The sequence below is a fragment of the Polypterus senegalus genome, chromosome 11 (genome assembly GCF_016835505.1).
Source record: "Polypterus senegalus isolate Bchr_013 chromosome 11, ASM1683550v1, whole genome shotgun sequence".
Taxonomy (NCBI): domain Eukaryota; kingdom Metazoa; phylum Chordata; class Cladistia; order Polypteriformes; family Polypteridae; genus Polypterus; species Polypterus senegalus.
The window spans coordinates 26,608,881-26,627,781 of record NC_053164.1 but is presented as its reverse complement, the minus strand read 5'-3'; the positions used below and the strand labels follow the sequence as shown (position 1 = coordinate 26,627,781).

General features: G+C 42.7%; 1 protein-coding gene across 2 annotated transcripts in view; it reads right to left on the bottom strand.

Annotated features, from left to right (window-relative positions):
- LOC120538759 (cytochrome P450 2B4-like) overlaps window positions 1-18,901 on the bottom strand; it is a 53,338-nt gene that overhangs the window by 8,282 nt on the left and 26,155 nt on the right. For both annotated transcript variants that reach the window (XM_039768214.1, XM_039768213.1), the window contains 2 exons: window positions 7,045-7,186; window positions 1,949-2,136 (listed from right to left, as the gene is read on the bottom strand). In XM_039768214.1, the coding sequence (XP_039624148.1) occupies window positions 1,949-2,136; window positions 7,045-7,186 (330 nt within the window). The remainder of the gene's footprint in view (window positions 1-1,948; window positions 2,137-7,044; window positions 7,187-18,901) is intronic.

The window sequence follows — 18,901 nt, the reverse complement described above, 5'->3', positions numbered from 1 at the left end:
GACCTTGCAGTTGCTCATGGGTTGAACCTGGCCAGAATAATGGGTGAAACAAGAGACCCATTTAAGTGTGCTGTCCACTGTAGCTAATTATGCATCTGTAGAGGAGGTGGTGACATCCATATGGAAGAAATCTACTTATCAGTATTACATCCTCCATTGCACTTAAGTAAGGTTCAAATGAATTCAATGTCTCAAATGTGAAATCCAGATTACAATATGGGACCATTCACACCAATAGAAGTCCATAAATCCACACATGAATCCAAATCAGAAAATAGTCCACAAAAAATGCAGACATTTCTTGACTTTCAAGTACCGCAGGTCCAAGAAGTTGCCCAGTGGTATGACACAGAAATGACACCCCCATTTCATTATATTCTCCATGCTAATATTTCTCAAAAAGGAGGATCTACATAGGAGGAGGCATCCACAATGAAAAAAATCTGCTTATTACTGCATTCTAAGAAATAGTAAATAAAACTTAATATTAGGTCAGTGTAACAGGTGTGAAATCTAGATGTGCATATGGGTAGACTTCCTAGTGTCTTATGATTAACAGCTTCCAACTGGTGTGATACAAGAACGTTACACCAGTCATTGTGGTGTCCGTGTTGAAAGGCTTACATATTAGTGGCCAGGTATATATCTACTGACCGTGGTGCACTAATGTTTGGCTCAGTGTCATAAATGACAAATTCAGCAGACTGGAGCAGACAAACAGGTACACTCAATATGCAGCACCTAGAAAATAGTGGATAATTCAGAGAACCTATTGTAACACTTCAGTCTTGATTATCACATCACAACAGCTTAGAATATCAAGCAAGAGATATTTTTATCGGGCCCGGTACGGGAGTACCTCTTGTTCCCTCTGATGGTGTCCCTGAGTCCAGACCAGCAGCACTAAATGCAAGTCAGTGTACGATCATACTACTATAATGTAAATTGCAATTAATGCTAAAGTTAAATAAACAGGGTGGCACGGTGGCGCAGTGGCGCAGTGGTAGCGCTGCTGCCTTGCAGTTAGGAGACCAGGGTTCGCTTCCCGGGTCCTCCCTGCGTGGAGTTTGCATGTTCTCCCCGTGTCTGCGTGGATTTCCTCCGGGCGCTCCGGTTTCCTCCCACAATCCAAAGACATGCAGGTTAAGTGGATTGGCGATTCTAAATTGGCCCTAGTGTGTGCTTGGTGTGTGGGTGTGTTTGTGTGTGTCCTGCAGTGGGTTGGCACCCTGCCCAGGATTGGTTCCTGCCTTGTGCCCTGTGTTGGTTGGGATTGGATCCAGCAGACCCCCGTGACCCTGTATTCGGATTCAGCGGGTTAGAGAATGGATGGATGGATGGTTAAATAAACAGTAGACTTCAGCGGACTTGTGGCAATAGTTACATTGACTGATTCACCCAGCCATCATTTTATATAGGACCTTTCACATACAGCCCATTCATTGAGTACCTTACAAAATAAAACAAGACACAAGGGTAGAGTACCAAAAAAAAGATAATGTAAAAAAATATGAAAAGGGAATATTGAGGTATACAGAAAAGCCTGACAATGTCCTGCCAATAACATAATAAGCTTAATGTGTAAGATAATTAATTACACATTAACAGTGCAGCACGTGTTCACACTCACACTCATACAGCACTTACATACTTTTTAGGAACATGAGAGGAAAACTGGAGTACCTGAAGAAAACCCCATGCAAATGACACACAGGCTACATGCACATAACAATCAGCTATGGGATCTGAGCCAAGAAGGCTTCTTCTAATAGTGGGCAGCCCTACTAATAAATAAACATAACAAAGTGGCATTCATAAAAATTAAATAGGTTAAAACATTCCAGAATAAATACATTTTCAAACACAATTGTTCATTCTCATTTTGTTATATTGGAAAATTCTAAAAAGGTAAAGAGTTGATTAATTTCAAGCAAAAACAAAGCCTTACCGCTGGGATGGAGTAGCCCCTGAAGATGGTGTCCTTTGTTGTCTTATGAAAAGCATTTAAAGGGACAAGATCAACGAACCTCTGAATTTCATGAAGTACAGCATCAGTGTAGGGCATCTTCCTCCGGTCCTCCATGCCTGGGGCACGGTCTCGTCCAATCACCATGTCAATTTCCTTCTGTACCTTTTCTGAATAGGAATAATAAAATCAGTGGCATAAACCTAACAACACGTGTGTATTGAACAGTGAAATTAATAAGGACCCCACAAGAAGTGTTTTAATGAACTTCACATTGAGTGTTCTGCTTGTTGTAGTCATTAATTTGAAAATTCTACTTGCAATTTGTGCCTGTGATATTTGCATTGTTTTATTGTTATTCTGAAAATACCTTTTTATGATTTGCTTTTTCAATGATCACTGCTAACTTGTGGCTTTCTCTGCATTGTTTAATTTTACTACTCCTGTTACCATTCACATTACACATCATGTCATTACATTGCACCTATTAAAGATGATGGCACACAGCTCTTGGCATCCATGTGTCACTGTTATTATTATTACTATTCCTTTTTCTTTTTGTGTTAGTGGAAGTTATAAGGTGTTTTTCAGAACACTCTTGTGTAGGACTTTTTGTAGCTGTGTATTCTGAATAAAGTTTCCTTTGCTTTTCTTTGTGTTATTAGATCTCTCTGTATTTTATTCCTTTCTTATTAACACGATTTTGTTTAATTCATTTTCTCTATTTCTACTTAGTCTTTTCTTGTTTTTAACTATTAGGATCTACAATTTTGTTAGGTTTTTGTGCAAATTCCTAGATGGATTCATACTGTCTATGCATTGATTTAGAGTTTTTTGAATACAAGGGTCACAGTTGGTTTTGTTTTTGGTGTAAATTGAGGTCATGTTGGGGAGCATGCATTGGTACAGTGCATTGCTGCACCCACCACAGGATAAAACCAATCAGGATACTGGTTGGCAATCCCCCAGGCAAACACATGGTCCAATACCGCCCCCAGGAAATAAGCATCTATCTCCCTCTGCCAGGTGTCCCCTTAGGTGTCCTGTGAGCCAGATCACCCTCAGGAAATCACGCCACATGGCCATAGTTCCATAACTAACACTCCCTCACAATTCAGGTATTGTGTCTCATTCAGGACTCCATGAGCAACTGCTCATTCAACACAGTCAAACAAGCGGCACCCAAGGATTCTTCGAAGAGACACAGTTCTAAAGGAGCCCAGTCTAGATCTCAGGTCACTGGATAGCATCTGTGTCTCGCAACCCTGTAGCAATACAGGAACCACCAGGAATGTCAAGACTTGGACCTTCATTTTGGGAGCGCCACACACCCCTTTCCAGCAACCCCATGTTGTCCCAATCCATTTACTGACTTAATAGGAAGAGCCACCAGAGACATGAATGTCATTGCCGAAGTAGGTAAACCTCTTGATGAGGTGAACACTCACTTCACAGACAGACACACTGCTGATGGTTGTGCCCAAGAGGTCATTAAAGCCCTGGTTTTGTTTTTTAGCCAGGATGCTCACAAGCCCGGACACTCAGAAATGCTCAGTCCCTCAAGAACACTGATCAGAACCTCCATGGACTCCGCAAAGATCACAGCGTCGTCGGCAAAGTCAAGATCATTAAATCTTTCTTCACCAACAGATGCCCCACAGCTGCTAGACACCACAACCCTGCCCAGCACCTAGTCCATGCAAGTATTAAACAGAGTAGGAGCAAGAGCACAACCCTGACAAACCCCAGAATCAACTGGGAAAAACACAAAGGTTCTGCCTCCACTCTGCACAGCACTCACGGTACCAGTGTACAGGCTGGCCATTATAACCAGCAACTTTAGTTTTAAGATGTCCCACAGGGCAGCTTATATAAATGAGTTGAATGTTTTATGAAAATCGAGAAAGGCTGCAAAGAAACTCTGCTGATATTTGCGTTTGTGCTTCAAGAGTACCCTTGTTGCCAGGATGCAGTCGATGGTAGAATTCTTAAGCGTAAAACCAGACTACTCCGGTCACTGGTAGGTGAGCAAGTGATCATGGCACAGAGAGCAGAGTTATCCCCCTGTAGTTGCAGACGATTGGAGAAGGTTCAGAATTTTTCCCAATCTGCTCTAACGTCCTCTTTATTTTCTATGACACCACTGTGTTAGGGTGTTTGGCACCTCCATTTGGTATTCTTCTACAATTTTGCAGATGGAGCGATGCCTGCGATGTTATTGGAGTGACAGCTTAAAAGTCATTCCAAACATCTTGAAAGATAATAATTATGCTCAAACTTTAAAATACCTTTTGACAAATCAGTTTTTTGATCTCTTGCTTTCACTTCTGACTACTGATTTATGATTATGTTTTCAGTTTGTTTGAAAGATAGGATTACCTTAGGGTGCAAACCTCAGCTCACCTTTTGACTATGCATATCTCCCAGTCCTCTAAATTAAAAAAAGTCATACTGAATCAGTACAGCTACCTTATGTTCATTATAGTCAAAATCTTAACACTGATTTCTTATGATTTATGATTTTTTCACTAACACTAATGGAACTTGGAATGTTGATTTGATTTTAATTGCTTCATTTTCTTTCTATAAACAGAGTGACACTCATAACAGATCAGAGAATCAAGTAAAAACTCTCAATTGGAGCTAGGAAGAGTATCCATTAGATTGAAAATAGTGACCTTTAAGAGCCAGTAGACACCCCTAAGTTACATGGTCAACTGTTAGGTAGCTTTTTTACCAAAAAGAGTCTTAAATATTTCTTTTTCTATTGGCATGTGCTTATAACCCCAGTGCCTTATTATTATTTCAGTATAATATTTTAAAGGTAGACATAAATTATAAATATTATTGACTTACAAAACTTTGTCTAGATCATTAGTGTTAATTAAGGCTTCTAAAACATCAAACCATTCAAATGGTGAAGAGTATTAACCATTTAAATAATTTTGCTCTCATTTACTGTTAATGTTGCATGCATTTTAAAACACAGCACCAGTCTTTCTTCATAAACCCTTGCTGTGGTGATTGATGACCAGCTGTCTTTCACTGATCACATTGCTACTGTCTTTCGTCCATGCACATTCACCTCTTTGTAACTGCCACAAGACTTCTGGTTCAGGCATCGGCCCTATCACCTGTAACTCTCTGCTGGCAGGAATACCTGAATACACTACAGCAGGTGTGCCCACACGTTTTCGGCTTGCAAGCTGTTAAAATGATCAGATCGAAATGATCTACCTACATTAAAAATGCTATATATATATAGAGCATATATACTGTATATACAGTATATATATATACTGTATATATATATATACAGTATATATATATATACTGTATATATATATATATATATATATATATATACTGAGTATTCTTTATACATAAAATATATGTTGTCATACCTTGCATAACTGAATAACCTTTATGGCACAATAACAATTCAATACATTTATGGTCACTACAGTATTTGGATTTAATAATCTTCATGTGGGTAAAGGCTGGCTTGCATAAAAAAGTAGAGCCAAATAATGCAGTCAAGGAGGTAGCTCTTGGAAGGACTTCTTATGCTTAATGATCGAGTGACTCACCCAGAACGATGCTTCGGTGTGTCTGCCTTTGCTTTTGAATTCAGCCGAGTGAGAAATGACGGCTCTCCGATTAACTGCGATTTTAGTTCCCTCTCCTTTCTCTTTCTCAGATCGCTTTTCGGAAATAAAGTCAGTTCCATAGTTTTTATGAACAGTTCGAAAGTGCCTTTCCACATTTTCCTTCTTTAAAATAGCAATGATAGATTGACAGATCACACAAACACACTTCGATTGTGACATTGTGTGAAACAAAATCCTCTTCCAATTCCACATCCAGCCCATACTCTCCCCAAACAATTTTTTTTTAAAATCCCTTCTTTAGTCGATATAAATTGGAAGGCTAACTAAATCACAGCGGGAGTTTTGCAGTAGCTTGCGTGTTTGATCGTGCGTGCGGGATGACCAGTGTCTTAGAAGAGAAGAGATCTCAGACTGGCCGCCCTGTATGTCAATCAAGTGGCAAATGCCATAGGGAGGATATATGATAGACCAGCGTTTCTCAACCTTTAAGTATTTGAGACCCGGGTTTTCATAACAGTTTTAATCGTGCCCCCTCTAACATTTTTTTTGAAATGTAGATGCATATTTTATTATACCTACTTTTATCGATATTTATCTAACTCTATATTTATTGTTCTAGTATCAGAATGTAGTTTAAGTTAATTTGTTTTGGTTTCAACAGATGTTTTTTTCATATTTTTGATTCTTGTTTTCTTTTTTTCACATGTTTGCGCCCCCCTAGGGGGGCCCGCCCCACTGGTTGAAAACCATTTGTGATAGACTAACGTTTACATTTTTTTTTTTAATGCAACACGATCTACCTGCACTACTTTTATGATCTACTGGTCAATTGTGATCGACGTATTGGGCACCCCTGCACTACAGTCTTGACTTTAACCTGCCAATCACTTCTCTTTTCAGGTCACTCCACTGGCCTCCTCTATCAGCATGCATTAAGTTAAAATCATTGATGCTTGCCTAACGAGTAGTCAATGGATCAACACCTATATATATTCAGGCTCTCATAAGTTTCTATGCTTTTTCTTGCATAGTCAGGTCTACTAGAAAATGGCAACTGATTATGCCACCTCTACATGGAATCAAAGCTCAATACAGATTTGTTTCATGTGTATCTCCTAACTGGTTAAACAAGCTCCCCACACCTCATCTGAAATTTGAGTCCCTCAATATGACTAAGAAATGTTTGAAAACTCTCTTGTTCTATGAATATCCTTCTAGTTGGTAACAGTTTTGATGCAAGGTTCTTAGTAGCTAAGATAAGAGTAGCAAATCTTGTGTTCTTTTGTGTGGTTTAGAGCTCATCACTTTCAAAAATGAAATTTGTAACTTAGGCCTGCAACCTTTATTGCCAAAGAATACCTCACACTGATGTTTGTTCCATTATGTTGACCCCTTTTTTAATAAAATCATCTGCTAAGTAAATAAATGTAAATATGCAACTTTTCAATTATTTTGAAAACTTCTTACCTTGGATGTGAGGATATTTCATGAGGATCAGCAGTCCATATCTTAGTGTGGTACTGGTGGTCTCTGTTCCCGCCGAAAACAGATTTAGAACTGTAATATTTAAGTTGTCATGGTGGAACTCTGTTGCTGGGTTTGCATTTTCCTTGAATAGGAAGAAAGGTATAAATCGACAGTCTACTCAAGATGATCTTGTTTAAACCAATTAACGCGTGTGGAGGCCAAAGCCTATCCTGGCAGAATCAGAAGTTCTAGATGGGGCAGACAACTTCACTCCAGAGCCACTCAAGCACACACTCACACTAGGCTAGTGTAAATTCAGTAATTACTGTAATGTGCATAATGTATCTACTGTATTTTGGGTTGTGGGCAGAAAATACCAGAGAAAATTTTACAAAGATCATGCAACATGCATGCAAACAGCGAACAGGCATAGTATTTATACCAAGGATGCAGGATCCATGAAGCAGCAATCATAGCTACTGTGCCATCCATGAGGTAAACTGGCAAAAATTAATGAATTCCTCTGAAAAACATATTCTAAGAATTAAAGTTGCATATATTGAAACAGTATGCACCCCTTTTCTTTTTCCTCTTTAGTTTCTTCTTATATTATTGTTCGTGTTGTTTACAGACCTTACATTTATTACATAAGAACATTAAATATATAAAATATGACTGATTATATTACAGAAAAATATAACCTTTTTGATTTTTTCTTTCCTTTTTTTACATTTTTTAAATTTCCATGGACACTAAAGCAACTTCCTCAAAGGGAGTTTACAGATCCACTGCTTTTGTCTAAATGTCACTTGATTTCATGCTCTTGACTAATATGTGATATTCTACTCTTTTGTTTTGCTGACTCCTTGCTGTCGTAACTGAATGTGTTCATGGTAATTCCTTATAATGGGGTGATAAGGTTTAATCTCTAAACACATTTTGTGTATGAAAACTCAACTCCATTTAAACCTATTCTTCTGGTGCTGTCAGAGGGGCATAAACCATTCCACCAATATGCTGCATATCTAAGTTAACATGGTATACTTTATTATTTTTGGAGTTAGAGTTTGTTAATTTTTCCTTTGCTTACCATCATGGTGTGAATGTTAAGTTAATTGGACACTATAAGTTGGTCTTGCGTGATTAAGTATATTTACATCTTGTCATGATCAGGGCTAAATTTAGGGTTGTTTTAGCCTTTTCCTATAGTGGAAGTAATTTTGCATACCATTGTTTTGGTTGTGTCCCACATTTCTAGGGACATGATCTCCGGGGTTATGATCTTGAGTTCATCAGTAGACAGGATAAAAGGTCAGTGTTTGCATTGAGTTTTATCTGATCTGCAGATAAATCCTTCAAAACTTTTATTGTATTCTCTTTGTGATTAATTTTGCCTAAATTTTGATTGTGATTTTGCCTCTCGTTTGGGTTTTGGTCACTTCGTTTTATTTTATTTTTGTTTGTTTTGCCCATTACATGCATCTTCTGGTTAAACTAAAGAAATTAGTTATCTAGTTGTGTCAGGACACATGCAGTATGTGGTTACATGGCTATATTCTGTGTCACATGTGGGTGTCTGAGGACACCTCAAGAACTTATCCAAGGGTTGTAGTGCCCTGCCATGGCCAGAAGGGGCATTGCCACTGACTGGCTTGTCTCTTTTTTCTTCCTCAACACAAAGACGACAGCCCCTGAGGACAACTGACTACACCCCTTCAGCAGGAACACTTTATAAAAGACATGTCCCTGAATCTTAGAGAGGACGGAGCTCATTATTTTTCACCCACTTGCAAAAATGTTTTCATCTGCATCATCCATTTTTGTTTTTTATTGCCTGTTATACCTGCATTTTTATTTTTATCACTCTTTAATTTAATATTGTTTTTATCAGTATGCTGCTGCTGTAGTATGTGAATTTCCCCTTGGGATTAATAAAGTATCTATCTATCTATCTATCTATCTATCTATCTATCTATCTATCTATCTATCTATCTATCTATCTATCTATCTATCTATCTATCTTATTATTATGCCATTGAGCGCCTGTTTACTTTATTTAACAAAAGCTTTAAAAGGGTGATCCGGCTGGTACCCCAACACTTTGTACAAGCATCAAGTGCTCCTTTCAGTTGTCCACACCCTGTCCAAGGTTCTTGACTTGTGTCTATTGAACTGGCCTAGAATTGGAAAGACTGGGATCAGCAAAAGGTCAAATGTATTAGTTTTAAGGTTAATGTACTTGTTTACATTTTTCCATTTACAACTTTTTGCTTGCACAGTATATAATGGCTGTATGTGACATGATTTTCTCATGACCCCTTTATAAGATGATAGTAGGTTTCAATTTGAAGTGCTCAAATATAATCAGGCCTGTTTAGAGGAATTTATTTCATTTTCAGTTATTTTATATGTGTGTCCAAAGTGCAAATTCACGTTTAAATTAATACTTTGTTTATAACATTATAAAGATCTGTGTATTGCCTGAGCCTGTCTCATTATAATTATGAACAGAATAGCCATTCATTATTCTTCTGTCAGCATTAATTAATAAATCAGATATTAAGAAAGACAGATATCTATTGGTGATTTGCACCTGCACCGGCCTCTGTGACATTTCTGTAAAATAAAATTTCTGTGCTTACATGTCAGAGACAAATGTGATTGTAGCATTTGGGGTATTTTGTTGACATTTCTCTGTTGGTTTTGAAATTTAGTTTCAAATGTATTATTGTATAGGATTAATAAATATGGGTGGATGGCCAGAAATGGTTTGTGAACAAGGTGGGTGTTGTCTCTTTAAGCGACTAATTCATCCACATGTATAAATTGGCCTAGAAAAGGTCTGAAGCCAAATGTGTGAAGAAATTAGTGGTTAATTTGGTGCTGCAGTAAACGCTATGTGTCTCAAATGTTCACCTTTATGTGGTAGGTTTTAATTATTTAAATGGTTTTATTCTTTTATGGGGATTTTAAGTATTTTTGTTTATATGTGACTGTATGTATTTTTTAAGTTTAACGTATTTTAACTAATTGTAAGTTATATTATTGTATATTAAATGCTGGGGTTTGGCTACAATTGCAAATGGTACAATAAGACTTCACGTTGCATGTGTGTAATACACTCTTAGTATAACACCAAGAAAAGGCAATAACTACAACACAAAGAACATAGCGCATATGAGATGTAAGAAATGAAGATCATGTTATCTCATGAGGTTCCCAGAATGTCAGAGGCTGAATCTAGTGGTGTCAGTCCTAACATTCCTGAACAGAGGAAGAAGAAAAGTGACTGTGCAGACAGGCTGAGATCTTTTAACATCTGTTTGCCTTTCGAAGGCATGTGAAAAGGCAGCTGTATTGCAGTCATGTACTAAGCTGACTAAGATACATTCTGCATTGCTTTGTAATCACCTTAACATCTGATGAAGGCTCTATAGCTATAATATTATGTCTTTGACCATTTTCCCATATTCAGCATGGTATTAAGTTTTTCTTCTTTGTCAGATGCATTCTGACACAGCCCTGCACTTCCTCCTTTGTATTCCTGAGCCGATCAAATTCCATATAAAGGTGCAATGCAGCCAGTAAAGATTATCTCCACTGTGTACTACCATTATATGTTAACTTATGTAATGGCATTTTTTGTTCCTTTTCAATTATTTTTTACATCTTTATGTATTTTCTGCTATTTTTGTAATTGTATACTGTATCTTTAAAAGTAAGGATGTTTCTTATCCTTTTTGGGTGGTTCCTTAGGAGACAGGGGGCATTCTGAAATCACCACCTCTGAGTTTTCAGTCTCTAACCATTTAAATTCGATGGAAAGGAGCACAGGCAAGGCTTTCAAAGATTTTTTTTATACATTTTCTGCTTTCTCTGGAGTTTTGCTATTGAATTGTCATTTGGGAATCATTCACCTTAGGATTATCTTGTAGGCAATTCCTTTTGCTCTTTTGAGAACTGTTTGTAGTTTGTTTTTTGTAATAAATATTTTCAATGATAAAAGATCCTCATCTGCCTTTTGGTTACAAGCTGTCGTTTTTCATGGTTTAGCCCCCTTGTGAGGCACTTTGGAACAGTTTGGATACATTTGGAACTTAATAAACCATATCTCTCACTTTTGGGCCTAGGGAAGTCAAAGCCTACTGTTAGTAGTTGGGAGTTAGCTGGACTGGGTGTGCCTTATCTCAGCTGGCCAGTGAAGGCCCTGGTAAGCCTTTACATGTCTTTTTGGAAGTCAAACACATCTTTTACAATCTTTATGATTCATAATCACAATAGCCATCTTTCATAGGTAAGTCATGATGCGATGCTATCACATGACCTCTGTGTTGTATGACCTGCAAAAGGGATAGTGACAATGAATATTATACTATATGTTGAAATGGCACTGACAGAATAGTAAAATTAAATTTCAGAAAGTGCAAAAAAATATACAAAAAATAAAAGGAAATATTCTGTTAATTATAACTGTGTTCATTTTTTCCCATGTATTTTGATTTATTTTCTTTGTTTTGTTTCTGTGTAGTGTTTGTTCTACCCTGCTCCTGTATGTAGGGCCTAAGGAGGCAGGGCCTGTCAGGCAGCTGGTGTACAGGCCAAAGCTTTATGGCACTGCAGCTTCAGCAGAATAGAAGTAGTTTTTGCTTTTGATCTGTTTTTTCATTTATTGGATACTGTGGATTTTGACTCCACCTTTCCTTATAAGGTTCTGTTTCTGGCTGGTGTTTATTGGATTTTTTTTTTTAAAGGCAAAACTTATTTTTGCTTTTTTTTTGTTACTGACTTGCTTTTCCTGTTTATGTTTTTGAATTTTGTCTAAATCTTTAAAAATATGGGTCTTGCTTTGAGTTGGATCAGTTTTCATGGTTTTCCTCCTTGACTTGTAAAGTTCTTGTTGATTGTTAGTAGTTCAGAGCCTTAGCCCCATTTTGGGCCTCTATAGACTGGAAAGTCTGCTTTTTTGAGTTTGGGTTCAGGTTGCCTGGGTTGAGAACATGGGCAGGTCTGATCTTTTGTTCGGATATTAGGAGGCCTGATACCCTTTTGTGTTTAGTGTGGAAGGATTTCAAGCTTTTGTTTCAGCTACAGATTTGCTTTTGTCTTTGAAATCTTGATAAATAATCAAACCACTTGCGTTTTCACAACTTCTAATGGCTGACAATGTTTTTGTTTTGCCTTTCAAAAAAACATCTGTTTATTGCTTTTTGAGTTGCAGAGTTTCAAATATAACATTCTGCTACTCAACACAATATACGCCTATCAGCTGGAAAGTGTATGAGCTGTGCTGACTGACTTTGTCAATTCTTCAGCTCAGTATACTATATTTACTAGCAGATGTAACCTCTTGATAGGAATGTTATTTCTTGGCTTTATATATATATATATATATATATATATATATATATATATATTGTGGCAGACGACCAGGGATCTTGCCCCACCAGGGCGCTTGGAAGAGGGTCAGACCATGGGAGGAGCACTGTTTTTCCCTGGGTGCAAGAGGGCAGCCCCCCTGGATTCCATCAAGGCCATCGAAATGACAACCCTGAAGCCATGCTAGGAAGTGCTGCCAAAAGACCATCACTAGGCACCTGGGGCAAATCTGGGACGTGATAAAAGGGGCCGCCTCACTCCCTTCGAAGAGCCGGAGTCGGGTGGAAGAGGACAGAGGTCGCGAGAGAGGAGTGGAATGGGATGAAGGAATAACGACTGAGTTAGTGTGGGATGTGTGCACTGTCGTTGTGTTGTGTCGCAAATAAAGCATATGTTATAGACATCTGGTGTCGTGTCTTTCTGTGGCCGGTCTATCTTTTACTATATATTGTCACACACGCGCGCATGGGAGGCAGCTAAAGGGCTCGAGTGAAGGCAGTTCTGAGCCATGCCGGGATGTGGCAGAGCGCACTAACTCTCTTTCTCACTTCCCTGTAGACCTAACCCGGGAGGTTCCACCTGTCTCTCTGGACGTCACTTCTGGGACCGAGCCAATGGAGACAGACCTTGCCAGCTCCGGCCCCCCTGATGTCACATCCGGGACTAAACCAATGAACGATGAACACGTGCCCGACCCTTATGACCTCACTTCCTGTCTCCCCCTTTAAAAGCTTCCCTTTTCCCTTCTGTGTCAGTCTTGTTTTGGACTCTGTTGTAAGCACTTCAGTGCTGTATTTAAAGAAAAACGATTGCAGCCAGGATACCAAATTACATGGGTGGCTGCCCCAAACCTTTTCTGTCTTGTCTCGTTTTGTGACAGTGGCGTAGCCGGCAGGATGGAGAAGTCCCAGAAGAGAAGGGGACAGGACCTGCAAAACACCCAGGTGGGAGCGTACCGGGGCCGAGTATTCAGGCGGGGAGGGTGCCCGTGGTTCGGCGAGACCCGGTGCGGGCTCCGCTCCCAGCACGCAGAACTAGGCCATCTAGAGAGGCCAGGGAGTGTGCGGGTGGGGCTCACCGAATGGGCTGCCCTGGAGGGAGACAAGAGGGACTCAGTATGCTCTCTTGGGGAGAGTGCCTGCCCCCAGTGAAACCACAGCCCCTTTACCACCTTGGGGTGCCCCAGACTGGCAGGTGAGTAAAATAACAAGTGGAGGTTGGACCCTGAGAGGCCGACCAGTAAACAAGCCTGGTCCTTATGGGCAAAAGTATGGCAGTGGCTAACGGCCCTTGGAAAACAAGCCCTACCAGGTCATTGAGCAGGTAGCGTGCTATCTGCTCCTGAAAGCACTTCCCCAGGGCTTCACCCAGCCGGTCTGGGGCGTGCAGTTTAGAACATGTCAGGGCTCATAGAGCTTCTGGAAACACAGAGGCGGCCTCACACTCTGGGAGAGCAGAACCGTCCTTCTGCCAAACTCAGCCGGGGTATGTCCCAAGACCTAGCCCCTCCCTGTATAACCCGGAGCTTGCATCGGCGTCCAGCGCGCTGGCACGCAAAACCGCTTGGAGGCGAGGAGGAATGCAGGTGGAGGGGAGGAGGGCTTGGTGTGCTCTGACAAACCCGTTGGCGGTCCCGCATACAGGCGTGGTGATCGTTAGCGGGTTTAAAACTTCGCTCTGCTCGATTCCGGCAGCAACATTTCCATTGTTGCCCGCCGCTTTGTGCTACGCGACAATGGCTAAAATTCAAGACCAGTATAACCTGTGTCCACGGGAAACCGCTGGTACAGCACCGCCGCTTGTGTCATTAGCTACGGAGGATCAGTCCAGAAAGTAACCGTGGCAATCCTTCCTGATCCTCCACACCCGGTGATACTAGGGGGACTGGTCTGACATTAAAAGCGGTGAGACACATACCACTCCCGGGTTAAGTTGGGCCTCGTTATGGGCGGAGATGAACCGTCTCAAGCTGCCTCCACGCCGTGTAATCAGCCGGCAGAGAGGTGAAGCAGCCGTCCTGGCTGGCGTGGCAACTCCGGGCCGTCGCAGGCTGACACGTCATCCACCAACGCCGGCGGAGCGGGAGGAAACCACGCCCATTGAGGTCGGCGCTGACCCTCTCTCCGTGTTGCGGTTTCAATTTAAAAGACGCCGGCTTCTTTCAAAGGGAGCAATGGAATGACGACTCCCTGAAGTTTGTAAAAAATGCAGTGGTCCTTGTCAATGGCCAACGCACTAGTCAGTCGATGCCACAGGGCCCCTACTTTGTGTTAGATAATGACCTCCTTTACCGTGTAGCAATGCATGACGGGCAGGAGACGAGGCTGCTGCTAGTGCCGCGTACCTTCCGGCGGCAGGTCTGCGAGCTAGCACACGCCCACCTCCTAGGTGGCCACCTGGGCACCGAAAAAACTCTGGAGCGGATCAAGCTCCGGTTTTACTGGCCAGGAATTAATGAGGAGGTTTGTCGCTTTTGCGCTTCCTGCCCGGAGTGTCAGCTGCGACAGATTCCTAGGAGGGACCGTGCTCCTCTTGTTCCTATTCCCTTGATTGGCGTTCCCTTCCACAGAATCGGGGTCGACCTGGTGGGACCTCTAGAGCCCTCAGCCCGAGGACACAAGTACATTTTAGTCCTCGTGGATTATGCTACACGATACCCGAAGCTGTTCCGTTGCGCTCAGCTACCTCTAAAGCCATCGCGGGAATTACTAGGGTATTCGCGTGGGGATCCCCAAAGAAGTCTTGACAGACCAGGGGACCCCTTCACCTCGGAGACGTTCAAGGAGACTGCCAGATTACTGAAAATAAAGCATTTAAAACCTCGGTGTATCATCCTCAAACCGACGGATTAGTAGAGAGGTTTAATCAAACTCTCAAGCAAATGCTACGTAAGGTGGTCAGCGAGGATGGAAGGAACTGGGATCAGCTCCTCCCCCTCGTCCTTTTGCCTATCGGAAGTCCCACAAGCCTCCACGGGGTTCTCCCCTTTGAACTACTGTATGGGCGACAACCTCGGGCATATTGGATATTTTGAAAGAAGGCTGGGAAGAAGAGGCTCTTCCCACCACTAACATACTGGAGTATATCGCGCAGTTACGCGATAGATTTGGAAAGATTCGGCCTGTCCTTAAAAGTCACATGGAGGAGGCTCAAGCAGCACAGGTTCGCTACTACAACCGCGCACGTCTCTTGGGAGTTCCACCCGGAGATCGGGTCATGGTCCTAGTGCCTACCTCCCACTCTAAGTTGCTTGCCCACTGGCAGGGCCCCTACGAAGTTAAGGAGAGGAAGGGACTGGTCGACTATTTGGTGAGTCAACCCAATCGCCGGCCAAAGGAGCGGTATATCATGTGAACCTGCTGAAACCGTGGAAGGACAGGGACCCGATCCCTCCTCCGGCCAGCCCGCTCACTCTTCGCTCACACACACGACCTTAACTTTGGCGCAGACTTGAGACCCAGGCAGCGGCAGGAGCTGGAAACAGTTATCCGGACCGTTCGAGAGGTAGTCAGTGAACACCCCGGAAGGACCTCTCTGATTGAGCACAACATTGTGACAGAGCCCGGGGTTGTTGTCCGAGAACGCCGTACCGTCTTCCCGAGGCAAAAAAGGCTGAAGTGGAGCTTGAGATCAAGCGCATGCTGGAACTAGGTGTAATTGAGGAGAGTTATAGTCCCTGGTCCAGCCCCATTGTGCTCGCGGTAAGCCTGACGGGAGTTGGAGGTTCTGCAATGACTTCCGTCGGCTTAACCAAGTCTCCCAATTTGATGCCTATCCAATGCCACGCGTGGACGACCTCCTCGAGAGGCTTGGACAGGCTCAATACCTGACCACACTTGACATGACAAAGGGTACTGGCAGGTTCCTTTAACGGACTCCGAAGGAAAAACCGCGTTTAGTACCCCTAGCGGACACTGGCAGTATCGTGTCCTTCCATTTGGGTTACACGGGGCTCCAGCAACCTTTCAGCGTCTGGTGGACAAAGTGCTTCGGCCTCATAACTCATACAGTGCTGCCTCCCTAGATGGCGTGGTCATCTATTCCAGCACATGGAAGGAACACCTACAGCATGTCCAAGCGGTATTACGGACACTTGGTGAGGCCGGGCTCCGGATTAATCCCAAGAAATGTTTCTTTGGATTAAGCGAGGCCAAATATTTAGGCTACCTGGTGGGTCGGGTACCGTAAGGCCACAGTGCTCCAAAATTGATGCCATTCTGAAATGGCCCGTCCATGAACCAAGCGGCAGGTCCAAGCCTTTCGGGTTAGCGGGTACTACCGCCGGTTTGTACCCGGTTTTGAGAAAGCGGCCCTTGACTGATTTAACAAAGAAGAGGGCCCGAACATTGTGGTATGGACTGCAAAAACAGACACTGCATTTGGTGACTTGAAGAAGGCCCTTACGTCCGCACCTATTTTGATGGCACCTAACTTTTCTTTGCCTTTCATCCTCCAGGCGGACGCGGACACAGGCCTGGGAGCCGTGCTGAGCCAAAGTGTCGATGGTGTCAACACCCGTCATGTTCCTGAGCGGAAACTGTTGGACCGGAGACCAGGTATGCGGCGGTGGAGAGGGAGGCTCTGGCGATTAAATGGGCGATCACTCAGCTGAGGTACTACCTGTTGGGCCGTGAGTTCACCCTTGTCACGGACCATGCACCTCTACAGTGGATGGCCCTGCACAAGGAGTCGAATCCGCGGGTCACCCGGTGGTTTCTTGACCTGCAGCCGTACAAGTTTTCGCTCGTTCATCGCCGGGTGCTCTCCATGCCAACGCCGATGCTCTCTCGGGGGTTACGACCTCTCGGTTAGGTCGCCCGACCCGGGTCTGGGCTGAGGGGGCCTTGTCACACACGCGCGCATGGGAGGCAGCTAAAGGGCTCGAGTGAAGGCAGTTCTGAGCCATGCCGGGATGTGGCAGAGCGCACTAACTCTCTTTCTCACTTCCCTGTAGACCTAACCCGGGAGGTTCCACCTGTCTCTCTGGACGTCACTTCTGGGACCGAGCCAATGGAGACAGACCTTGCCAGCTCCGGCCCCCCTGATGTCACATCCGGGACTAAACCAATGAACGATGAACACGTGCCCGACCCTTATGACCTCACTTCCTGTCTCCCCCTTTAAAAGCTTCCCTTTTCCCTTCTGTGTCAGTCTTGTTTTGGACTCTGTTGTAAGCACTTCAGTGCTGTATTTCTATAAGAAAAAACGATTTTGCAGCCAGGATACCATAATATACGGGTGGCTGCCCCAACTCTTTATCTGTTCATGTCTCGTTCTTGTGACAATATATATATATATATACACACTCACCTAAAGGATTATTAGGAACACCTGTTCAATTTCTCATTAATGCAATTATCTAATCAACCAATCACATGGCAGTGGCTTCAATGCATTTAGGGGTGTGGTCCTGGTCAATATAATATCCTGAACTCCAAAATGAATGTCAGAATGGGAAAGAAAGGTGATTTAAGCAATTTTGAGCGTGGCATGGTTGTTGGTGACAGACGGGCCGGTCTGAGTATTTCACAGTCTGCTCAGTTACTGGGATTTTCCCGCACAACCATTTCTAGGGTTTACAAAGAATGGTGTGAAAAGGGAATAAATCCAGTATGCGGCAGTCCTGTGGGCGAAAATGCCTTGTTGATGCTAGAGGTCAGAGGAGAATGGGCCGACTGATTCAAGCTGATAGAAGAGCAACTTTGACTGAAATAACCACTCGTTACAACTGAGGTATGCAGCCAAGCATTTGTGAAGCTACAACACGCACAACCTTGAGGCGGATGGGCTACAACAGCAGAAGACCCCACCGGGTACCACTCATCTCCACTACAAATAGGAAAAAGAGGCTACAATTTGCACGAGCTCACCAAAATTGGACAGTTGAAGACTGGAAAAATGTTGCCTGGTCTGATGAGTCTCGATTTCTGTTGAGACATTCAAATGGTAGAGTCAGAATTTGGCATAAACAGAATGAGAACATGGATCCATCATGCCTTGTTACCACTGTGCAGGCTGGTGGTGGTGGTGTAATGGTGTGGGGGATGTTTTCTTGGCACACTTTAGGCCCCTTAGTGCCAATTGGGCATTGTTTAAATGCCACGGGCTACCTGAGCATCCCTTCATGACCACCATGTACCCATCCTCTGATGGTTACTTCCAGCAGGATAATGCACCATGTCACAAAGCTAGAATCATTTTAAATTGGTTTCTTAAACATGACAATGAGTTCACTGTACTAAAAGGGCCTCCACAGTCACCAGATCTCAACCCAATAGAACATCTTTCAGATGTGGTGGAATGGGAGCTTCGTGCCCTGGATGTGCATCTCACAAATCTCCATCAACTGCAAAATGCTATCCTATCAATATGGGCCAACATTTCTAAAGAATGCTTTCAGCACCTTGTTGAATCAATGCACGTAGAATTAAGGCAGTTCTGAAGGCGAAAGGGGGTCAAACACCGTATTAGTATGGTGTTC